Below are 25,251 nucleotides of genomic sequence, written 5' to 3' on the forward strand. Positions count from 1 at the left end.
GTGTTATTCCCTGCTTCCTCCTCTGGCTCTGTCTCAGAGACAGATTCTTTTAGGGGTACTAGTTGCAGTGCTGGGGCAGGTTGGAACTGTTTTGCTTGGTCTCTTGAAGCACCTAGACAATGATGTTGAGGGAACCATATAAAAATGCGGGGGGCAGGGAGTCATTTTCCTTTTCTGTTGTTTACGTCCTCCCTGCTTTTGGCACTTACAGAACTGTAGTTCCCTTCTTCTCCCTCCCTCCTTACCACCATGTCTGGCAAAGTGCTTTGTCTTCTAAGAATTTGTAAAAATAAGCAAGATTTCCTTGCAATAATGTTGCAGGGGGCTTACCTTTGGAAAACATGCTGAAATGGCATAATTGAGCTATCCAGGTTAATATTCCTTACATGGATCTGCTCTAGTAGCTTTTATTTGACTGGGAGTTACTCCAGTGGCAGCCATGGTCAAATACTTAAATCATTCAGATACTTAAATCATCACAGTTTTGCAAATGGTGCTGTAATGAAAATAACAAGTCATTGATTTGCTGTCTGCATGCAAAAAAAAAATAATCTGATATTCAGTGTGCAATGATGAATGGAAGAACAAGCAGTGTGGGGATTTTGTGCTACAGATGTAAGCAAGCTGATCGAGCGCCGCTGGGTGGCATGCTGAGAGGTAACATGCCTTGTTTCATTTTTAATGTGCTAATTCAAATGGTTAGAAATAATCTTAGTGTACATAGGTGGATTGCTGTGCGGGCGTCGTATGCAGTTTTTAATCTTACAGGCAAAGTCGTTTTGATAAAACAGCGTTGCGGTTAGAAATCCCTAGAGATGCTGACATGTCCATTTAATCTCTGAAGGGAAACGTGTGGAGAGGGAGAGGAAAGCCGCTGCAAGCTTAATTTAACCACGTTAGTCTTGCAGAAGTATAGCTTACTGCAAAAATTACTGGTAATCAGACATGCTGTCACAAACAGACAGCGAATGTGTAAGTATAAAACACTTACACCAGCCCCAGACAAAGAAGGTTGCAATGGGAATTTGTATCCACAGATAATGGCTTAAAGTGGTAATTGATGCCAGCTGCATAAAATCACTAGGAAGGGCTCACCAGCTGCCTCTCTCCTCCAAGAAAAAACGATGTACTTTTGTATTACTTCATGAGAATGACAGTCTCTCGCCTCAGTCGGTATTAATTGTCTCCTTTTGTGATCCTGGCACCTCTGCAAACGGCGGGACTGTTAGCGCGCGTGTTGTCGGGAGGAGGCGAGGGACCGTCCGTCTCAGGCCGGCTCACAGGCCCAAATCCCGGGATGGCCGCTGAAACACCTCCCTCTGCGCAGGAGGATCCCTGCTGCAGGCCGCAGCCTGCCCTCCCTGCGGCACGTGTGTCCGTATGGAGACCTGTGCGGAAACGGTCTTGTCTGGTGAGATTTTTGGGTGGGATTCATCTCGCCCTGATGCGAGACATCTGCAAGGTTGGTGTCTGGATCTTGGCTAATGACCTCATCCTCCTTTTGTAGTTACGGGGGAGAAGTAAACACCGGCAGGGCGCAGATTGTTTGGCCTCTTTCAGATGTCACGTTGGGATGAAATCAATAATACCCTGGAAAAAAACGTTCCTGAATCTGGAAAAGAACAATTTTGGTCTGACCACCTTTTTTTTTTTTTTTCTTTTCTTTTTTTTTCTTTTTAATCTTACACCAGTTGCTATACCTCAGTGGTACTGCAGCCTTCTCTGTGCTGATTAATCCTCATGATAGTCCCTGTTGCCACAAAGTCTTCAGGACTCAGTGCCAGGGAGTTATCGATCCACACTAAGTAAGTGGAGTCCTCCAAAGCCTGGCAAGAATTAGTGAATCCATTTATTTTTCTAGGCTGGAATTTGGACTGGATTGAACTGTAGGTGAGATGCTATTTGTGTTGTGGACAAATGCTCAATGACAACTGAAACAGGAGTTAGCACTGTTACTTAGCCTTAGTTAAAGGAGATGGTTGGGGTTGCTGCAGGCCATTGAGCAGGTGCTTTGACAAAGCCACAAGGAAAAAATGGAAGAGCAGTAACAGCCTGCAGTCTGCTGGGTCTGTGTGTGCCTTTTTTCGTTGTTTTTTGTTCTTCGGGGTTTCTTTTTTATTCTTTTATTTTTCAGAAATAGATCCTGTCTAAGCATTGTCATTTTGGCTGTTAGAACAGATAAACATGAACAACGTTTAGGACATCCTGCCCATTGTATTGTAAAAGCTATTGTGTTCATGTGCTGAGAATAGGAAATAATTTTCATATAAAAAGTCAGTACAAAATAGCAGATTAATCCAATTATGCATATTAACGTATCAGTGATTAAGTCCCAAACCATTAAGTTTGACAAAGCTCCTATTAAAGGTTTTTTTGCCTAAATCCAAAGTTCAGTGTGGTAGTTTCTAGTATAAGCATGTATTCCTCTTCTTTTTTGTTTGGGTTTTTTTTTCATATAGTCTAAATAAATTAAAAAATCACACAACAGCAAGGAAGCAGCTGAGGAAGCACCGAGTTAGCTTTTGGCACAGAAAGCTGTTCTGATAATGCTTTCTCTCAGGGCTTCTGTTCACTGGGAACTTTGATTTATAATATTATTTTACTATTTTGTCCAGTGTTCCAGAAATACACAGTATTTCACTTTAAAGATGCGTCATGAGAAGATTTAAGAACAGTTTATCCCTGGTGCATTTTGGGAATTCTCTCATAATAATTTACAAGTCAGCACTGCACCCCACTATGAGTGAATTTGAAATAATTGTTTACTTTGTGGCATAGGGTGGTTTCTTTTGCTAAAGCCATGTGTACCAGTGTGTATAAATAGTTAACATGTACTTAGTATTAACATCTGCATATGTCGTGAATAGGATATTTGATTGCTAGCATGGTACAAATTGCAAGGAAGTTTAAGGCTTAAAATTTTCTCATGTAATCAGCTTTGACATTACAGGATAATCAAAATATGTGCTACCGTTTCCATCAGCCAGCCACCCTAGGGAACAGAGGTTTCGGTTTCTTCCTGGAATCAATTTAAGGTAGACATTCTCCCCCTGGATATCTAAGGCTAGAAAATTGTGGAATGAATAAAGATTGTGCCTAAAGGGGTAAACCAGCTGCCTTTTCATTCGTTGCCTTGAGAGGTGCAAGATGAAGGCTCCCACTGTCTAGGTGTAGTAAGAGAGAGCTGGGGGTGGCATGGTGTCTGCTCCATCTTCTGTATCTGCTGGCTGCCTGCTCAGACACCACCTCAAAGCATGCGTCGTCGAACCTTCCACGCAATGCATCCTACTATCACTTCGACAACGCATTGTGGATGTTTTTAAGGAGTGGCTGCATAGTGTTACCCATTTCAGCTCTTTGAAGGGATGACCTCCCTTCACCTGAGCTGCTCGCTTGTTGGCACCTCGCTGAGGCAAGTGGAGCCGGGGGAAATCCTTCCTCTGCCTTTGTGTCCCAGCATCCTGTTTACCGCCTGGGCTCCCGGCCCTCTCTTCCTGATGCACTTGCTCTTCCTCCGTGGAGGCAGATGGAGGAGGAAGAAGCTTGCGCACGAGGTGAATGCCTTGTCAGTGCAATGAGGGCAATTCCTCATTGATCTCCACCTCTGCTTTCCTGCGCCAGCCCTGTGTTGGCACTGAGGTGGGACCCTGTGGTCCCCACCATGCGGGGACCCGGTTCGGAGGGCCTGCTTTGGCAGCCAACTGTGCTGAGCTGCTGTCTGGCATTTAAATAGAACTGGTTGCAATTTTCAAAATTAAAGGGAAAAAAAAAGGGGAAGATGGAAATAATACTCTTCTATCGTAAATTCACAGATTCTTCCGGTTTTCCAGTTCTCTGGGTTACATAGAATAAAGGCCTGCTAGCTACATATTTGCTTAAGGTATTACAAGCATACAGTTTTTAAACAGATCCTTTTCTACTTCATCACTGGACGAAGTCCAGTGCATCCTTCATTCGTTTTTTTGCAGTACTGAAAACTCAGGAAAGTAAAGTCTGTTTTAGACCATTTCAATAAACATGATTTTGATGGCATGAACATAGGATGTGTTTACTGAGCGTGATGCTGGTATAAATTGAACTTTAAAAAAAATCTACTTGTGTGAAAGAGAAGAGGAAATAAATAATGCATGTGGTGTATTAAACACGCATTTTTTGGTTCTATTCCAAAGGACGAAGAAGAAGAAATCAAACTGGAGATTAATATGTTAAAGAAATATTCTCATCATAGAAATATTGCAACTTATTATGGTGCTTTCATTAAGAAAAGTCCTCCAGGACATGACGACCAACTGTGGGTAAGCAGATATTTCTCAAGCATGTTCGTAAGTCTTTCCCTTTTGGATATAGTTTGAGGATGACAGAAATACCACATTATGGAAAGACAAACTAATAGTGTCTGGTGCTTGCCTGAACAGCTAGGTAAGTGAATCACATAGGCTAATCATGCATCCTTAAGAGAATGGCTGAACCAAGATTGGCTATCAGCAATGGATTTGCTCTTTAAGTAACTTTTTTTTCCGCATTTCCCAGATGGATAGTAACATGTTCCATAGGAACAAGGCAGACGAGCTGAGCAGTAAGTGCGTGGCTGTTAAAAGAAAGCTGCACTTTAGAGTTGTACCCATTACAGTTCTCATCCCGCCTCATCTACACCCCCTAGAGGATTAAAGTTTGGGTTTCAAATGGCAGGGTACAGATACCAGTGCATGTTGTTCCATAAATAAATGGGAGTTAAAGAATAAGATGTGTTGCAATGGTGTGATCAGTTTGATACCTTCAGCACTGGATGTGCTCTTACTCCTGTTGCTGCAAATGCATTTTGCATAGCTGAGCAAATCCAGATTCCCGGCATTAAATTACAGTGATCAAATCAGTCCTTGAAAATGTGGTAACTAATGTGAGACATATTCCATATATGTCTGACACACATTGGAGACATTTGGTTTCAATCCATTTTCCAGGCAGAGATGTAAAATAAATGATACTCTCTGCTTCACAAGGGTTTCCCAAATCAATGCTGCAACCTGATTATTTTGCTTCGCTAGGCAGCTCGGAACTGTGTTTAATCTTGATTGTATGTTGATATTTGTTTTGCAGCTTGTCATGGAGTTTTGTGGAGCAGGCTCTATCACAGACCTTGTGAAGAACACAAAAGGGAATACTCTGAAGGAAGACTGGATAGCGTATATCTCCAGAGAGATTCTCCGGGTAAGGAAAATAGTCTGCTCCACTTGAAAACACAGAAGCAGTCTTACAAAGATGTAGCCTAGCTTGAGGTTCTGCAAGAAGCTGTTTCTGATCAATCCTGTTAGCCATGTCATCGCTTGGAGAGTGCGTAAGGAGCAGGTAGATGTCTGCTCCACATCATTTAACTCCGTGGGAGTTATACTGCATTGTAACAGCACCCTTGCAGAAAATAGCAATTTTTAGTCATGAGAAGCCGGTGGAAGAACCAGTGACCTTTACCTATTGTAGAAGCTGTGAAACAGTGTCCATAAGACACTCTTTTTGAGAAGCCTGAGGTTGTAATAGTGTCCTAACAAAATACGGTGTGGAATGGGCGTTTCCAAATGTGCTTGCAGCCGTCCTTCTCTGCTCCTAATCAAGTCTGTGGAGGAAGGGAGTTGTTGGGTCAGGCCAGCAGTCAGGGCTTCTGTGCTGCAATGTGCTCATGTGTTGTATATTCCTGCAGTCTTATCTAGAGCAAGCAGCTACACCGTGTCTAGCTGTGCGCTGTGGAGTGCTAGCAGACGGCACTGCGAAAGTTTTTCAGGAAGAGGGATGCCACTTAGCAGTTTTTCTAAAACTGAAGCTTTAACTAATTACTCTTTATATTTAATTTCCAGTTGATACAGTTTAAGTGCTTTTTGAATTGGCATTTGTTTGCTGCATCAAGTAAATCTGGTATGGTTTTCCTCGTGCTTCTTTGTAAAACAAATTGCCTCCTACCCATACCACTACACAGTATGTTTGTTCAATTGCCTCATCATAAATGAAGTTCTGAAGGGCTTTATGTGAAAGGAAAGCACCACTGGCTCTTGCATAAATCAATGCTGCTGTTGTCTGTGTTACACATTTGCTCTGCCTTGGCAATTTTTAAGATGGTGAGGGAGGGAGACAGGCGTATGATTCTGGTCTCTTGCTCTAATTCCATGTGTTAGGAGAGAGTCCGGCTGCTGGCGTTTGGGCTGGCACATTTTCAGTTGTTTACAAGGGAGAAGAAAATTTGAATACCTACTGATGGTTGTATTTCAAATGAAATGGATAGTGTGCTTTAATATGTGGAAAGCTGACTTCTGCAGGACTGCTCTTACGCTTGATTTGAGAAGTGTGTGACCTTGGAGATATTGCATGCTATGTTGCATTCATCCTAGGTTCTCCGTAGGTAAAGTAGTCATGCTTGCTGAGAAGAGGAAAAAATTATTTACCTCAGGAAAGAGTTAAGTGAAAGCTGTTTTCTCATTCCTGTGAGAGATTTGCAAAAGGAGCCTTAATTGCTTGCTAGCAGGAACTGGAATATCTGGAAAAAAGGAATGCTAAACTCTCATTGCTATGAGATGTTGCAAAACCTTATTTGACACCAAGTTTGTCAGAGATGGAGGAGAGAGGTGGTGTAACAGAAAGTTAAAATGAGCTGAAGTGCCAAAGGCTGGTGCAGGTGGAGACACAGGTGAGGGTCAAGCCAGTGGATCCTTGTGCGGTTGGAGGGGCCTGGGGACTGCAGAAGAGAGATGAGCTCTTCTGTCTCCAGCCAGCCCTTTGCAAATCCAAATGTGTTTTTTCAGTAAGGTGAGATGGTACTCTGGAGAGAACAGACAATTATCTCTATGCCTGGGTTGGCGTAGCAGAAGGCTTTAAAAAGTATCCTGTGTGAAGCTGTGGAAAAGCCTTCATTCCTGTGAAAAATAAGACCACACCTAGCATTAGCAGCCAGTGAAGGGTCTTGGGGACATCAGCCATTCACTTGATTCAGTTGTGACATGTGTGGGGAGGAATTGTGGATGGTGTTTTTTTTGTCACGCTCATTAACTGTTTTAAAAGAAGAAAATAGCCCAGTGGTTATGTAGGCAAACTGGTAAATGATCGTTTAATGAAGAACATGTGTTAGGAAATATTTCTCCACAGCAACCACTACTCTCTTAACCTCTTGCAGCTGTAAAGGTTCTATTTCTTTATTTTTCATAAAACATTAAAAGCCTATGAGGGCAACACAAACAGGCAAGACGATCCCACTGGAGACTACAATTTTCCGAGCAGAGAGCTGAAGAGAAACCAAAATATAGGCAGTTGCTAAGAGGGTTGCCTGTTGTTCTCCCAATTACATTAGAGAGTAAAATGCAACATATGTCTTCCTCAGCCCTCCCTCCACATGGCTAATGCTTTGGGGCATGCATCCAGGTGCTGTCTCAACAAAAAGCACCATATGCCAGGAGGTTTTGTTTCCTTTGGAAAGTATAATGCTCATGTTTTTTTTCTTTTTCCTTTTCTTTTGCATGTTTTTTTTTTTTTTTTCCTGAGGAACAATTATCTGGTTTCATATTTATGGAGGCTAGAGAAGAGCAGCAGAGCTTTTGTTTGTCATCAGTTGTCCCTCTCCTTCAAACATAACCACCCATCCATCACCCTCCCACCTCCTTCTCGGGGGTGCATATATGCATGCTGATGCTGCCTCCTTTCCCCCTCCACCCTCCTTCCCCAGACTAAATTCTCGGTGACCCTGGGTGTGTCAGATGTCATTGATGTACACGGATGTCATTTACAGTGTCACTGCATGGAGACTTTCTGGGAGCTGAACTTTCTTCACATGACAATTGAGAGTTGTTTGCATAGTGCAGATGTTGGGCTGTATTTAGGTACAGCGTGTGCGTGACGTGGGGCCTGTGTTTCTGCTCTGTCACCAAAAGCTGTGCGGGCAGTGTGCTGCTACAAGGCTCCCATGGGTCCCACTGCACCCAGCCACTAAGGGAGAGCCCGAGACCCAGTGCTCTGGGCTTTGGGTGTGCTGGATATGCGTAGTCTGTTGCTAAGCCAAGAGCCTAACTCTGAATGTCCTCTCCTTCCTCTCCTCTTCTTAATACAGGGGTTGGCACATCTTCATGCTCATCATGTGATTCACAGGGATATCAAAGGGCAAAATGTGTTGTTAACAGAGAATGCAGAAGTGAAACTTGGTAAGTAGGCGCGCAAATCCACTTCCTCATTCATTCAGCCTTCGGTTTTCTGATGCTCCCAAACTGATTTTATCCTCTAAGAGCCCTGTGACATGTTCTGTAGCATGTGCACTCTGTCACTGCTCCCATGTGAATCGAGGCCTTGCAAGTATTTCCTTCTGCTTCAGGAGGATGGCATGTATTTCATTAGAAGATGTTGGCTTTCATGCCAGAAGCAGTAAGGGGACTGTTTTGTGGCCCACACTGAGCCATGCGTGACTTGAGTTCATTCTGATTCACTTTATTCTGGACTTGGGAAGTGATGGGAGTCACTCTTTTTATTTGGCATTAATTAAAATAGCACCTGCTGTGCAGGTTCTGGACACAAAAGTACGATCTGGACAGCACTCTCGAGGGAGCTGTTGCATCAAGTTCAAAATGCAGTTCCAGCTCTGGCATGCCTGCCGAAAACCATGCTCATCCCTGGCCTAATCTTCCCCTTCCGAGTGGACAAACTCCTTTTTTCCTTCCCCCTGATCTGTCTCTTCCACTTACCACACACTTTAACCTTCTGTGTTTGTATCACGCTACATTCGCCACCTTTTTTTGGTTAAAAATAGAGCCATGCTGAAGCCCTCCCACCCAGCCCACATCCCTTCTGTTTTGCATTACACCTTCTTGCAGCATGAGGCATGGGAAGATGTCCCGGCTGCTGGAGGAGGAAGCTCTCGGGAGAGCTTTCCTCCTTTTGGTCCAAAGTGGAGCACAGTAGCTCCCAAACCGTTGCTCCCACCGATCTCATCCTGTCAGTGTCACTCAGATGATGGATGCAGTGAAGCTGACACAGCCCTCCTAGAGCAGAGGCAATTACTGGTATAGAAAGGCATACATCACTGTTGTCTTGAGCGGGGAGTACTGGAGGGAAGAAGACAGCCTTGTAATGTAATTGCCCTGTAACAAAACAGGCATCTCCTTTGCAGTACGTGTGCGTGTGTGCTCAAAGTTAGCACCTCATGAACAATCCTCATCTTTTGCTCCTATCGACGCATCTGCTCTGTGCATTGGAGCAGCGAGCAATTTGCTGAGCAACAGATTTTTTTTGCTGTCCAGTTTTAGAGCAGGAAAGGTAAGACAGCTGAAAAGGAGACGCGTGGTTTTCCCATAGCATGAGAGGTATCTTGGGGAGGCAGGTCCCTCTGTATAGGCAAAGATGCATGGCTTCACCATTTGGGAAGGGCGATAACCCTTCCTCAGGCTCCCAGGCAGTGTTTTTGCAGCTGTATGCTCCCTTCCGTAGGGGCAGGCTGATGAGAGGTGCAGGAGAGGTGCTCATACGCTGCTGTGTCTCTTGACACTTGCGGCCCGAGCATGTTGCATGTGAAGCATGAGGGCTCAGCTGCCTCAGCACTAATAATCATGTTTCTCTTCAGCATGGTTCTCCCACATGGAACATCCACAGGGTTTTATTTCCAAGTCACCTTACAGAAGTAATCACTGCATTATTTTTCCTCTCTTATTTTATTTTACTCTTCTTCCCACTCACAGTGGATTTTGGTGTAAGCGCTCAGCTGGACAGGACAGTTGGCAGGAGAAACACTTTTATTGGAACTCCATACTGGATGGCTCCAGAAGTTATTGCCTGTGATGAAAATCCAGATGCTACGTATGATTACAGAGTAAGAGAGTCCTGTTCACAGAAAAAAAAAAACCCAACATACAAAAACCCTACACTTGCAGTATGAACGTCCATCAACGATGGCAATTTTTGAGACTTCTTATGCTTTGTAGGAGTAATATTATTTTGTGTAGGCATATTCTTGCTACGGTACAAGGTATGGGTCACTGCCAGATTGTGACCTTTAAGAGTTGCCGTAGCTTCGAGGCATAAGGAGTAGGACTTCAGCGTGCTGTAAGTACTCAGAGAAGGCAAAAAAAGAGTTTAACTGGGAACTCTCCTGTTCTCAATTTGTATAATGATTGTACTTTAAATTATGTTAGACTATGTCCCAGTTATTGTAGTAACCCAGAACAATGCATTTTAGGTGTTGCCTTAAATAGATCCACTGTCTGGAGAGCCAGTGAAGTACAGAAGGAACTCTTTAAACCGAACCTGTTCCTGATTTCAAGATACATACGCATATTTATAAAAATTTATCCATTGTAACATTTCTCAACAAAGATAGTTTTTTACATAGTTTGCTGCAAACCAAAGATTTTATTACTGCAAAACTGTAATTGGATTGATGATACTTGCACTACACTTAAAAATATTATGTTTGTGTATTTAAAGTTAAATTTCTTCAGTGAAAGCACCCTGTAATCTTAAAAGTTCATCTCAGCTTGCTTTAATGAAAGCACAAGGAAAGAAAAAATGTGAAAACATGCTTTTTAAAAAAATCTTCACTTAGACTAATGCAGTGTTCCAACTTTTAACCAGGAAGGGCAGTAGAGATATCAGAAGGCCTGTGATTAAGGCCTTACAATGAACTTTAGAGCTGAATATCAATTATATCAATTTGCTGAGATTGATAGCGGTGTTAGCTATCAGTACGTTTGTGTATGTCTAAATCTATTTTAAAAAAACATATTATTTGAATTGGTGTTTTTGTACCTTTTGACTAAGATTGATCAGACTGATCCTATTTCTCTTGCTTTAATCGCTTTTTACATCCATCAGCTCATTGTACTAAAGGTAATGCTTTATATCTTTGCAGATGGAGTTAATAGGAAGGAAGGGTGGCTATTAAATGATCTAATAAAGGGGAAGAACTCTCTGCAATATTTGTTAACGCGGTAGCGATGTGAAAAATAACTCCTCCTGCCTCTGAAAACACCTGCTTATTGTTCCTGGTGGAGCCTGTAGGGCTCCCTCCCCCCAAAAAATCATGGTTAAACGGTTTTGTAAGATCATGAGGCTGTGCAGTTTAGCTTAAATGGCTGGATTGGACCAAGAGAAGAGATTGCCTTGCTGGGTCTAAAAATGCGATCATTAGAAATGCTTCTCTGCTTGTATTACAAGAAGAGCTTATTAGTTTTGACTGATTTTTTTAAAAGTCATTATTGTGACCAGAAGTGAAGACTGCATTACTCAAGAGCAGCTCTCTTTCGGTCAGCCTCCTCCAGTATTTTGCCCCATAAGCTGCAGCAGTCTGTGGAGTTGGTCCCTTGCCAAGGCTCCTCCAGCTCTTCTTGGCCGTGTTTGACCCTCCTGGCTCTCGCTGAGGCTCTCCCTAGTCAGGAACGCTGGTCAGAGGCGGTACTTTGAAGGGCTTCTGCTGGAGGACTCTTGTTCCATAACGTTTCAAGCAAAGCTGAGATTGTAGGGAAGGAACGTTTGCTTTGACTCCAAACAATGTGTCCAACAGAGGCTTCTTGCCGTTTTAGCAGTGATAGCTGTTCCCCAATATAAAGCTGTTATTGGATTATTGGGACTAGAAAAAGTTCAGGACTGGGTGTATTCTACTAACCTGTGTTTATTGCTGGTTTAGACACTGAGAAAGACCTGCCAGGTTTGGGGATTTTTGCCCTGCAGTCTTCACAGTCTTTCGTTTTCTCCATCTTTTGTTTGGGGGAATGGGTGTGGTGCTTTCTGTGAATCTATCATAGGGAAATGTTCAACCCTTTGTAAACAAGGGAATATTGCAAATTCAGTTGTTTCATAGACTTAAATTTTGGGCAAATGTATTTTTCATTGTGATAACATGAATATATTTTTAGGTGTTATCAGAAAGGGTTGTTTGCATACGCTGTATGAATACACACACACATTTGTGCATATATATATGTATTATATGATGAGGATTTTATGATACTGATATAATATAAGCTACTTTTTTCTTGTTTAAATAGACACGGTATTTGGTTTCAGTCACACCTACAGGGCCTTTGTAAATAGTACTCTCTTACTGTCTTAATGGGTAAATCCACCTACTAACATATGGTCTCTCTCTTTTTCTGCAGAGTGACCTTTGGTCATGCGGCATTACAGCCATAGAGATGGCAGAAGGAGCTCCCCGTAAGTGATACGTGTGTTTCTCCAGTGGGCTGATTAAGACTGAAACGTATACTTGGGAGATGCTGGTTGTAATCTAACCCTAGTTTTGAGGTTTCTGAAAGTATCCTCATGTTATTTCTGTTCTCTTTGGTTTTGCCTGCCCTATAAATATAAAATCCCATAAATAGCAATGCTTTTGATAAAGATAGGACAGTTTTTAAGCACTACAATGCAGACTGCAGTAATTTAATTTCTATAGCAGGAATATTTGGATGCTAATCGAGTGTCAGACTTCCTTCCTATGGCTAGTATATTGTGTTTTGGAGTTGTGTCCCAGTTGTGTATTGCCTAGCCTGGGATGCTGAAACCTCAGCTGGGGAGAAGGGCAGTGGGGCCTCAAGAAAATCGACCTTAATGAAAAAAGCATCTGTAGCAATTGTTTCTGTGTTGGCTTTCCGTCAGTCTGGGTAATGCTTACATTGCTTCTCCTTTTGTTTCCACTCGTCAGTGGGTGGTGTTGATTTTCCTTAGCAGTGGCATGACTTAAACTGTAAATTCGTCTTCAACAGAGAATATTGAACTTAATGCTCCCTGCTTGACAATACTCATCAGCTGATATGGGTATTTTTGAGACAGAAGCCTGGAAACCAAAAATGCACAATTTTTTATAGCTTATTTTCCCCTCTCATACTTACTCTTTCTGAATATCAAGGCAAACGGCAGATACGTGCAAGGAAGACAGAAGGATGTAAAAAGAAAAGAAATTAGGCATGATGTTTTGGCTTTCAGTGGTAATTTTTACGAAAAATCCTTATTGAACTAGCAAATATGCTTATCCTGAACCCAACTGTAGTTCTGTATTTAAAAAATAACAACCTAAGGTACCTAAGAGTAAGTAATTAAATTTTTTTTACACATAAACAACCACCACACCGCAGCCCAGCTTGAAACCTCTCTCTTTGAAATAATCATGTTGAAATGTAGTATTGATATTTTCCTAGCTAAAAAATGGTAATTTTATTATAGCAGCATCTTGATTTTTTTTGTTGCTGTTGTTATTGTTAATGTAAAATTTATAAATTGAAGCACAACGTTCTTGTTTTGATTCACGTTTTAGGAAGTCTGATGGTTTGGTGTTATGTTGGGTTTTTTTTCTTCCTAATTGCACGTTTGCATGAATGCCCATGTGAGAGCTGCTCCCAGGACACCTCAGCGAGTGCTGTATTAACAGCGTTTGAGCTGCCACTTGACCTCCTTTTTGCTGTACCTTTTTGTTCAGTGTGTTGGCTTGCCTGGGTGGCTTTCATTTAGAAGCTGTGTCTGTGGGTTGTGTAAGCCTGGAATTGGACAATGATATTTTTTCATTTCGACACCGAAGCAGAGCTTGGCCCCTCTTTGTGTAAAAGCACAACAGGAGCATTTGAGAAGGTAGCAAAGATCCAACATAAATGCTGAACAGCTCTTGCCTTGGTCTGTCCTCTGCCATGTGGCCTCTGCCTCCTCCTCCAGCGGCGGCTGAAGAGTCCATCTCTAAGCTTGGTCGTCTGATGAGGTCCACAGGCATCCAAGGGTCCTATTTGCCAAGGTTGCGGCCCCTTATTGTTGAATCCAGAATCCTCTTCATCAGTCTTTTTCTCGTGAATTTCTGTTGTGTGGAAGACATGACCTCTTCCTGCAGTGGTCATTCAGGCTGAGACTGGTGGTGCAAGAGGTCAAGCACAGGAAGATGGTAAAAATAGAGGATTTGCTTCTAGCACCCTTTCTTGGGCAGTCTCCCTCCCTGCTCCCTTGTTTCTGTGTGTTGGCTCTGCCATGGTGCTTTGCTCTGGAGCAGGAGGAAAGGCTGTGTCCTTAATGGACTCCCACTAAGTGTCCACTGAAACCAAGGGGACTTCTTTTGAAAAAAGTTGCAGGTTTGCATTTCAAGTCTGCAGAGAATAATTTTTTTTTATACAGACTCTCCCATGCTTCAGAACATGGAATAGAGAAAAGCTCCAAGTCTGGAGAGTAAAAATGAGGTGTCCTGCCTTAAGTATCTGCATAATGGAAGAGGAGGGCAGGTGGAATGAAGTTTATATGAAACAGTAACTGTGTCGTTCTTCAGTTCTGCCATCGTCTTCTCCCAGTATTTTATTAACCGGAACATAAGCTAGGTGCGGCTGGAGGAGGGTTCTGCACAGATGTTCCCAACATGCTAGAGTCTGAAGGTTAATCTGTGCCTCGATCTTTTCGTCTTTTTGGGGCCACCCGTGGCACGTTGAGCTGTGGAGTTTTTGTCATTTTGGGCTAATTCCATTTAGTTTTGTTGCTGTTGGCATCTGCTGCTTGTGTGGTCGGGATGGTAGGAATGGTTGTGTAAGCTGAAGCTGTGGTATTGACAGAGAACAACTAAGCCAACATCTATATGTTTCTGTTTGGTCTTGTTTTCTTTCCTTCAGCGCTTTGTGACATGCATCCCATGAGGGCACTCTTTCTGATACCCAGGAACCCTCCCCCACGGTTAAAATCCAAGAAATGGTATGTATTAGTTCTAGTGTTTGTAGCCCCTTTTGTAGTGTGATGCTTTCTTGTGTCTCATCGCATGCTGTTTTGTTACTGCTTCCACAGAATTGTAAAGCAATTTAAGTTAGCAAAAATCACTCTGTTGTTATCTTCTGTGCCACTGAATCAAAGCATGAAATAAAAAGCATACGTTGTTTTTTTAGTTCTATTTGTCCCAGAGAAATTTTGTCTTGAATTGTGTGAAAATGAAAACTAAGCTTTTTTTCTTCACAGAGCAGCATCTGTGTTAAGGTGACAAATGGATCCGTATTTTAAAAAATAAACTCCCTCAGCACTCTTAGTATGCAGCATGTTTTCTCAGATGTATCATAACACAGAAACAGAACAGTACCATTGTGTTCTAGTTGCTAAGTTGAAAGGAGCTATTAAAACAAATGAAGGCTTTTACTATAATTATTGTAAACGATTGGAATTGAGTGTGCACTTCTTGCCAGCTGAGAAGAATCCATTAGTATTGGAGGATTTCCTCCCAGTTACTGGTTAAAATTGGCATGTATGAAACAACAGTACTCCCTAGAAAGAGGTTTTGTATAGATTGAATGGGATCACAGGATGCTGTGATCCTGTCAAAATAATGAAGTGATTTGACTGCCTATTCAATATCAATGTAATATAAACTTGGCTTGCTTGCTGGGCTTGGTCTTTGTCTGGATTGACTTATTTATGCACCTGTACTGTCAAGGCATCCCTCTCCCTCTCTCATACTTGCTTTCTGCATGTTAAAAGAATAGAGATGCATATACAGTATTTGCTTAGGCCTTTCATTACCCTTTTTGTTTAGATTAATAACGCTTAGGGCGTGAGGAATAAAAAAAACAACAGCAAAGTTACCCTGAATTCAGCCTCTCAGATTACAGTAGGAAAGTGAAGCGATGGATGGCAACGTTTGTTGTTTTTATACTTAACCATGTAGTGGACGTGTTTGCTGCCCAAGCATGGGAGCAGGTTGAGCGCACCTAGCAATCAAAAAGTGACTCTGGCCAAAGCCGGTGCCGCTGTGACTCGGCTGTTCTGATGGTGTGCTCAGTGTCAGGTTATGAGAAGATAGGCCAAATGATGAAAAATGCAGTTTGGAATATTTCCATTATTGGCATTTTGCGAGGTGGTTTGTTTGGTCACTTCTTTCTGGAGAGGCCCTCTTTCAAGGATTCAAATGAAGTGCAAATTTAGGAAGGTGGTGCTCCAGCTTAGCTAACTTCCATACTCTCACACTTTATGTGGTGTGCAGGAGGAGCTCAGTTCAGTTCATGCCCATAAATTGCGTGGGTGAGAATTTGACCCCAAGTGCCTGTGTTGAACAGACAACACTGTTTGACACCTGCCTATTGTTGTACGAGGATTTTTTTTGTGTGTGGCTCTTCATGTAAAACAATAAAATAATCTTAAATACTCGCAGATCTATCTCAGTGAGCTCAGGTGCATACAAAAGCAGCGCAGTGCTGCTTGTGTCAGGGAATGCTGGCCGCAGTTCTTGCGGCGTTTGGTATGTCTGTTCTGAAGCAGACATGCCCTTAGATATCACGGGCAGGTGGAGACACAACGAGAGCTGCCCTGCCCATGCTTTAAGCAAGCTGGATGCTGCCCAGCTCTGGTCCAGAAGTAGCAGAGCTGGGTTTGCGTGATTTGCCTTTGAGGGCAATTAGGTCTGTGAAAGAGGGCACATTACTGTGAAGCTGTGCCTAAGGACTGCAGGTATGTTGGTATCGCCCTGTGTCCATCTGCCCCAGTGCTCAGCTGGAGCACACACAGCTGTCTTTAGGAGGCACACTTGCAGACAGCACTTGTACCATCCTCTGGGACATGATGCTCTTTGAGGAAAGGAATTAGCTTTGAGGAAGAACAGAAGAAATGTTTGAGCTGAGTTTTATCTGTGATCTTGGTGGTGTTTTTTTTTTTTCCCTTCCCTGCTTTCTCAGGTCAAAAAAGTTTTTCAGCTTTATAGAAGGTTGTCTAGTGAAGAATTACATGCAGCGACCTTCTACAGAACAACTCTTGAAACATCCCTTTATACGTGACCAACCAAATGAAAGGCAAGTCCGAATCCAGCTTAAGGACCATATAGACAGGACCAGAAAGAAGAGAGGAGAGAAAGGTATGCAGCTTCTAAAAATCAAGTATTACAGCTTGTTAAAAACACATATTTTTGTCCTGCTTTGCATTCTAAATCCCCACCCCTAGAAAACCTAAAAAAAAACCCCAAACCCTTGAAAGGTTCTTTTTTAATTAATATTTTGACTATCAGCAGGCTTTTAAGTTTTATTCTGTCCTCTACAGAGAAAGTATCAATTTCAAGTGTTTTATTTTCAGATAAGTTAAATATACTCGCTTCTGGGCCACTGCCTCTTCCATACAAGCATTAAACAGTATTTAGGAGGATATTAGCATATAGGCTTTTCCCTTTTTTGGTCTGTGGTAGGTTCATTCCTGGAATTGTGCCATAAATCAGACTCGCAGGAAGTAACCCATCACAAGAGCTATGAAGCAAATGTCTTGGGCAGCCTGTTCTCTTTATTCAGGTGGTGCCAAGGTTCTCCAGGTGTCTTGTCTTACATATAAAACCTGGCGTCGTTCAAGGAATTTGCTGAAAGTCAGTCTGCTGCAAGAATGTGCCACTTCACAAGCGTGGGAAGATGGGCTTGTATATGTAGAATGAGTTCTAAGGTCTGTGATAGATATTTTCACTGAAGGGGATAGGAACCAGTTCACTCAGGCGCTACTGCAACTCCCCACTGTCCTAAAACTAAAGATAAGCACTATCTAGACCTTTGTTTCTTTCCCATTAGATGAGACGGAGTATGAATATAGTGGAAGTGAGGAAGAAGAGGAGGAAGTGCCTGAACAAGAAGGAGAGCCAAGGTAATAATTGCTTTTGGGAGGGCTCTGGGCAGTCCATGCCAAGTAAATCTAAAGATCTGTGACTATAAATCAGGAGCACGCTAAATTTCTCTCCTATTAAGTGTACACACAAGCCACACAAACCACCCCATGGGTTTGAGTACCTATTCTGTGACTGCTAAAGGTTTTAAAGCTCCCCCTCATATGGCTTAGAGCCAGCGAGCTCTGGATGGAGGGATATTTATGGCAAATATGATTGGTCAGGGGCTCCACAATGTCAGAGTTGGTCCTTATTTTGCTTGGCCTCATTTCACATCTTCCACTGAGAGCATGTATTTGACATGCATCCAGTGTCTTCGCTCCGAAAGAAACAAGATTAAAATTTAACATCGTGCTATATTTTATTAATGTTCCCCTGCTTTGGAAAAGGTATTTAATGGCCCATCAGGCTTTATTGTACGGGAGGTTTTAACTTCCTCTTGTTGCAGTTCCATTGTCAATGTGCCTGGAGAATCAACTCTCCGACGTGATTTCCTGAGACTGCAGCAGGAAAACAAGGAACGGTCCGAGGCCCTTCGGAGACAGCAGCTCCTGCAGGAGCAGCAGCTCCGCGAGCAGGAGGAGTACAAGAGGCAGCTGCTGGCAGAGAGACAGAAGCGCATTGAGCAGCAGAAGGAGCAAAGGAGGCGGCTAGAAGAGGTAGAGACGTGAAGCTGGAGCTCAGGGGACAAAAAAGCCCCTGTTCTGCTTGAGTTTCCCATTCCCACGCCCGTTTAAAAGGAGTTCCCTGTAGCCCCAGCACATCTCAGGAAAGAAAACAACATGTTCAAATACATTGGCAAATGTAGAGCAAAGCACTTAAATCCACGTCTGGCTACTTGAATATGAGCCGTCTTCCAAAGCATTTGAATATCCAGCAGCTCCTATAGAGGCAACAGGAGCCAAAGCTGGGTTGTTTGAAGGTATTTAGGGGGAGGCTGTGTCTTGCTCTCTGTTCAAAGAAGAGGCAACATGTCTAGACTTCAGGTAGCTGTAGAGAAGGGGAGACATTAATTATTCCCAGATGGATTTTTTATTTTTTTTAAAGGGGGCAGTGCCATAAGATTACTTTTTTTGGGGCCATGACATGCTTCAAATTTCCCTTTAAAGCTTTCTCAAACATCTGTGTTTGGCATTCATGCACAGTAGGTAGAAGCCTATTTTTTTAACGTATTACTGTCTCAGGCATAGTAGCATGATGACTAAAAGCCACCTAGACTTATGATTTATAAATCAGTGTTAAAATTATAATTTTGCAAAAAGTACAAATATGTAAATCATACTTTTGTGGTATAGTATTCAATTTGCATACACTGCCTGAAGATAAAAGAAAATTAATGTATATGTACAATATTGTTCTGTCATACTTTGCACCTCCTAAGATCTCATGTGCGTTTAGATAGATAGATAGATAGAATATGCAGTGTGAGCTTCAGAGGTAGGAGGATTTCAAAGTAGTTCTTCAGGCCAGAGCTGGGTATGACACAGAGATGAAGTGAAACCAATCCTCTTGTTCCTCAGGAAGTGCAGGGTCAAATTCCAGTCGTCCTTAAATGACCTTTTGCTTGAGTTGCTGTTTCAACTGTTCACTTAGCAATGAGGGAAAAACTACACCCAGTCTGGTTTTCCAAATCTTGGTAATGTTTAAGGAGGGCGCAACCAGGACCAAATGTTGATTTGTATCCTGTGACGTGTTTACATAACAAATAATACAAAATTCCAAATAGCTTTCCAGGTCACATTATGCTCCTTATCCCTCTTTTTCAGTGTGCAAGTGAGTTTAGTGCTGCTCCTTGGTAGCAAAGACTCAGCCACACATGAAGCCAGGAGGAGGGACAAAGGGAGAGGCATATAAACTCAATTTCTCTTCTGTTTCTTCCCCACCCTTCTGAGATTGCCAAGATAAACATCGTAGCTCTTCCAACTGTTTTTAGACTCTGGCTCTGTAGCGATTTTGTAGGGGGAACAGATAATAAAAAGAGGCTAGGAAAAGAGAGCATGGGACAATATGAAAATAAAATATTTTATTGATATTGTCAAAGGTGGGCAAAAGTTGAGATACTACTTAGCCTCTAAAATTTTGCTTAGTATCACAATCAATTAGTTCTTTTAAATGCCTCTTTAATCTCCAAGGTTCTGTAGGTGATACTTTTTTGGCAAGGAAGGGGATTATAATTAAATTATTTATATAATTTAGGTTTAGTAATCAATGCAACCCTCAAAATTTGGAGTTTCTTTTTAAGATAAAGGAGATGCTGCTGCTAGTAATGGAAACAAAGCAATGCACCTCTTTTCTGCAGAGGGTTGGACTTTTTGGGGATGTTGCAGAAATCATAATTTAATGAGCAATTGAAAAGAAAAGGCGTTTACCTGAAAGTTATGTTTAATCAGTCCTGCTTTTGAAAATACAAAACAGAACTAACAACTTCAGCAACCACAACACAGCACATAATGTAGGTTGATGTGTTACTGAATAAGGTTACACAGTAAACCGTGTAGAGTTCGTAAGAGAAAAGCTTTTACCTTTTATTGAGTCTATAACCTCAGTCTGATTCCCTTAGAAACATAAATATGAATGATGAGCTAGAAAGGTTTCCTTTTGCAGGTGGTGGGGTGGAGTGGGCATATTGTTTTTAAAGTGAATATAAAAAAAAGGCTCACATGCAGTTTTCAAAAAACTCCACTTAGTCCGTTGGATCTTGTGTTGAAAAAATGTATGATCCCAAGTGATTTTTAACAAAACAACAGGCAAAACAAGCTCTTTAAGATGGGGGAAGGGTGGTAGACACATATTTAGATAAACATCAGTGTTGTGACACAACTGAAGGCCAGAATATTGAAATGTGGTCACTTTGTCCTTAACTCACCCCCCTGTTTTGATGAAACCAGTAAACAATTAAAAACTTGGTAATGTGAGTTAAGATTAGTGTCAGGCATTGAAAATGCCCCCCAACCCCCCAGCTTCCTAAATTAAAATTGAGGGCTTATTCTTACAATGCTGGCACAGAGCCTAGACAGTTTTGACCGAGACTGCAGCAGGAACGGTGTTTAGGACATCTGCCAAAAACTGTAATTCTCAGCAGTATTAGAGAAAAGATTACTTTTTGAAAGGCATATAGGTGACTTCTAAAACTTGTTATTGCAGGAACCTTATAATTTGTGTATTCCTTAGGAGGTAGAAATGATATGTGGTCAATGTGCAGAAAATTACCTGAAGTATTTTGAGAAGGGGATTATTTGTCCTCCCCTGACCCCCCCTTTAAAAATGATATAAAGACTAGTTGCATAAATATCAGATATATGACATATAAGTGTTTAGATTATTTAACAGAAACCTGAACTGTTCCTGGCTATTCTAATATGTGTCTGTGTTTCTGTTCAGCAACGTGGAGACACCAGTGCTCAGTGTGACAGGTACTGAAAGGCATTTGAATTTGCACTTTGCAAAACTGATTCTGGTTTGGGAAATTCTGAATTAGCTGTGGTGGCATCCCATTCTGTGTGGACCTCCATAGTTCCGGATAACTTCATTAAATGGTGTCTCTGTCCCTGATTATGAGAACCTAAGACGGATGTTTTTGAAGTGGTAGTTTATAGCACCATTGGCAAGTAGTACAGTCCAGTAGAAGCAGATTTGTGGAGCACAATAATTAAAGTGCTGAGGACCCAGACTTCACGTGTTTGAAGACAGGAGGAGTTCCTTTGCATTAGCTGAGGTCTAGACTGCATGCCTGCTTGTGGTTGGAGTGCATCTGCCTTTTTAATTTCATCCAAAAGGAGTGGTTGGCACTCCAAGACATCTTCAAAATATGAAACAAAACCTGGTAAGTGGAGATGATTGGATGATTCACTTCAAAAGAGCACTCCTGATTTGAACCAAGATGCTAATGTAGATGTACCTGCAGGCGATATTTGCCAGAGCTTTGTTTCTTTTACAGACGGGGAGGTTATTCGTTATCTGCTTCATTTGAATTGCTTGCAGTTTGGATTGGTACTGAGTAAGAAGTTCTACTTCTGGTTTGTCTCTAGCGTGGGCAAAGCAAAAGTCTCATTATTGATCTTTCCAATCCTCTTCCTTAGCTGATACCAGCCTACCTAATTCTTTGTGAGAGAAATCATTAACATATGTATTTATCAAGCTTCATCTGAATATAAGACAGAATAATAATATTTTATGAATATAAAATAGAGGGTCTATATTTATCTTCAGCAATTCATTGTTTGAATGAGGTCCCGCATTTGTTGATATGCACCAATTGCATGTGTAGTTGCATTGCCCCCTCCTGGCAAATCGTGCTCTACTGCATGATCTTCCAGTTCGGAGATGTCAGGTACCATTATGAGATTGTCATTAATGCACCCTAAAACGTGGACAAGGAGCCAGAGTACTGACACTGTATTTTCTGTACGTTTTTTTTGTTGTTGACGTAGTAAATGCCAGTTTTGTGAAATGCAGAAATTTGAGGCTGTATGGGCTCTGTCAAAATTCTGTTTTGGCATCTCTGAAATCTCTTTGGAGAGTTCCTGGCCTTACCTTCTGGTTAACGGTTAGCTCCTTGAAAATAACTTTTCGTCTGACACATGCAAGAAAGTTGGTAATACTATATCCAACTAAAGTAGATATGGATATATGTCCATAATTTCAGTGAATCCAGATCTATACCTGCTGTCTATTGGGCAATGGTGTTTTACATCAGACCTTTTTTGTAGTGCATGATAAGAATTACAATATCCAACAATCAACCTTATTAAATTCAGAAGCACAAGTTTTATAAACAGAACTGACATTGCTTTTAACTAATGGTTTTCCCTGTCCCTGTCCCTCTCCCCTCCTTTGGGCAAGGCTAAGAAGCATGGTGACCAGGGCTTTGGTGTGTTCTCCTCGAAGAGTTGCCAGAGGCGGTTAGGAAGGTGACCTTGTGCTAACAGAAAGATGGTAGGAAGTCAGCTGAATGGCTGCTTCTGAAGCTAGCTTGGGTCAACAATGGCTTGCCACCAGCTAGCTTTGCCGTCACTTTGACACGATGTAGACTAGGGACCCAAGAGATGCTTGTTGCTGTAAGTTTCCTTTCCCTGGGCAAATTCTACTTCATTAGCAGCCAGTAGTTCGATGCTCAGGTTTCAAAGGCCATGGGCAAAGGAAGTGGAACTTTTTTTGTCTTTTGGCTAGGGCTGGGAGTAGGCGAATCGTGTGGGGTGTTTATGCAGGCTCCTGTGGTGCTGGGTGCCTCCCCTCCCACCCGCCTGGTGAGGCGCTGAGGCAGTGTCTGATGAGAAGGCGGAAGCGATGCCAAGAAGCCCCATCTCGCCGTGTACTTTGGTGTGTAGACAATAGCGCATTTGTGCTTTGGAGATTTGACTTAAATGCACACTGGTGGCAGAGAATTCTTCTTTTTCTTTTGCTGGGTAATAAACATCTACTCTTGGTGCTGAACTAGCAAACTGGCTCAAGGTTTGCTTAAAAGTCTTGTCTTTTAACAGCTGATTTTGTTTATTTCATTATGCCGTGGGAAATGTGCTATCTTAGTCAATTTGTAACTTATTTTTCTCATATTAAGTTCATTGCTGAATACTTCTCCATTGATTCAAGAGGTGATGAGTTTGTTTTGTCTGAAAGACCTAAGCTCTGCCTGTCTTCCTTGTAGTGAGAATGATGCCATCCCAAGTTCTGCAGTATATCCACTTAACAATGTCAACACAGTATTGTTAGACAGACAGGCTTCATATATTTAAGAAGTGTTTGAGTTCATAAAATGCGTATTAACCAGTCAGCAGTGTGCTGTCTCTTGCATCCTCAGGGCAACAGAATTATTGTACTTCACATCTTCGTTTTCTTAAACAAAGAGCCTGTCAGACTTGATTAGCCAAGAGGCACCTGAATATATTGACTTAAATACAGAAATTGTTTGACACAGACGCGTATATTCAAAAATAAAAGTGCCTGCTTAATCTTTTTACAGTGCTTAAAAAATGAAGGAGGGGAAGCAACGAAACCTGTGAAATACACTGCGTGCCGTAGCTGCCTTGCAGCACTTTTGCTTTTTTTATATCTACATTCATTGAAGAGAGCTTACTTAAGCAAGAGAGAAAAGGCTGGTGGATACATTTAGTTAGGAGAGGAGACAAAAGAGCAAGGAAGCTGTGTTTCTGAGAAGATACAGCAAATGTGGGGGAGAAAAAGAGCTTATGTCTTGAGACACGGGAGGGTGGTGGTGAACCCAGGATGATGCCATGGGCCAGGAAGGAAGGTATCATAGTTACAGAGTGGGTGTATTTGAACAGTGGTCTTCAAGAAAGTTGCATCTTTCCCAAAACTGCAGCTACTTAAAGAGAATCAGAAAGCAGCCTGTTTTATTTAAGTACGACTAATTCTTAACCATCTTTTTTTTCCCTCCAATGTTTCTTCGCCACTGTCATGTCAGTATCGGTTCCAGAAGATTGAAAAGGCTGTTGAGGTTTAAGTTACTTCATAGTTATGCAGGGTAATCTGCTGAGCAGAGAACGCTCGTCCCATGAAGTAACACAGGGAGTGTAGATTGGCCTTTGCTTCTTCAATTGAGCACAACTATGAAATGCACACTCATAACTGAGTTTGTGAACCCAAATAAAAGCTTGGTCTGAGTGCTCTTGCAAGACTGCTTGGAATGCCTTAAGACTGGCAAACCTGTGGCAGCTTTGCTTCAACAGAAATTGGTGATAGTGTTAACTTTACCCTAAATGTGAAAAGGAATAACCAATGTAGGTTTTCATTTTGTTCTTGGGATTAAATTTGAATGTGCTTTTTTTGCTTTAAATTTCTTCTAGAATTTTTTATCATGTTATAGAAATCTGTAATGGAAGTAAATGTTGTAAGAGCTATTCCCAGTTGATGGTTGAGCAGAAGACAGCTGGGTCTTTTGACACTTAGGCAGTTGTGGGAGGCTGCCTGGTATTTCAAGGTAGGTGGAGTAACTGGATGTTTCTGTAGAAGTGCAGGAAGAGTTGGTCACGACTGTATGGGCATTTAAAATGTCTCCTCTGAAGTCATATGTGGTGCTCTGTAGACATAAATGAGTCAGTTCATGCTTTCTAGAGCTGTTGGTCCAGGTTCTTTTCAGACTTCATCAGACTTACCAGCACCACTTTGTATTTGGGTCATGCGTGAAAGCTTATCTGTGTAAGCGTAAAAGCTTAGCTCAGCTGTTTTTCATCTTTTACACATGGGTGCTTTTATGTTCTGGGAGGGGCTGAGGTGCTGTTGGTCAGCCTTCCTTCTCTCTTAGGCGAAGTTTTGGGCTGTACATTAAATCAAGCTTGGTTGTTGGGCCAACACCACCAAATTCCTAGCAGACCATGAATTGTGTTAAGAGAGAAGCTGCTTACTGAAAACTCAGATAGTTGTCATTTAAGTTTTAGCTGATTCAATGGGGCTGATAATTCCCTTTTGGCAACATTTAGATAATGTGTTGAAGTCAAGAAAATTGTCACTCTGATTAAGATTTGAGTTCAACAGTTGTTCAAAGATTGAAATTTCAGTGTGAGCCTCTCTTGAAGACCAGCAGTGAGCTTCCACACCTCAGTTGTCAGGAGTATGGTACGTGACTTTGTGTGTGTGCATGAAGAAACCAGAGAGGGTAAGTGAGGCTGCTTTTAGGGATAGCTGTGTGCTGGGTATGAGTTAGTTTCCTAGTG

General features: G+C 42.0%; 1 protein-coding gene across 1 annotated transcript in view; it reads left to right on the forward strand.

Annotated features, from left to right (window-relative positions):
* Positions 1–4,167: 4,167 nt before the first annotated feature.
* Positions 4,168–25,251, forward strand: part of MAP4K4 (mitogen-activated protein kinase kinase kinase kinase 4) — a 58,281-nt gene continuing 37,197 nt past the window's right edge. Inside the window, exons 1-9 of the mRNA XM_010281419.1 lie at positions 4,168–4,295; positions 5,098–5,208; positions 8,081–8,171; positions 9,696–9,826; positions 12,111–12,165; positions 14,583–14,661; positions 16,623–16,798; positions 17,490–17,562; positions 18,030–18,240. Of these exons, the coding sequence (XP_010279721.1) occupies positions 4,203–4,295; positions 5,098–5,208; positions 8,081–8,171; positions 9,696–9,826; positions 12,111–12,165; positions 14,583–14,661; positions 16,623–16,798; positions 17,490–17,562; positions 18,030–18,240 (1,020 nt within the window). The 5' untranslated portion in view covers positions 4,168–4,202. The remainder of the gene's footprint in view (positions 4,296–5,097; positions 5,209–8,080; positions 8,172–9,695; positions 9,827–12,110; positions 12,166–14,582; positions 14,662–16,622; positions 16,799–17,489; positions 17,563–18,029; positions 18,241–25,251) is intronic.

This window comes from Phaethon lepturus, unplaced genomic scaffold (assembly GCF_000687285.1).
Source record: "Phaethon lepturus isolate BGI_N335 unplaced genomic scaffold, ASM68728v1 scaffold6832, whole genome shotgun sequence".
In the NCBI taxonomy this organism is placed as follows: Eukaryota; Metazoa; Chordata; class Aves; order Phaethontiformes; family Phaethontidae; genus Phaethon; species Phaethon lepturus.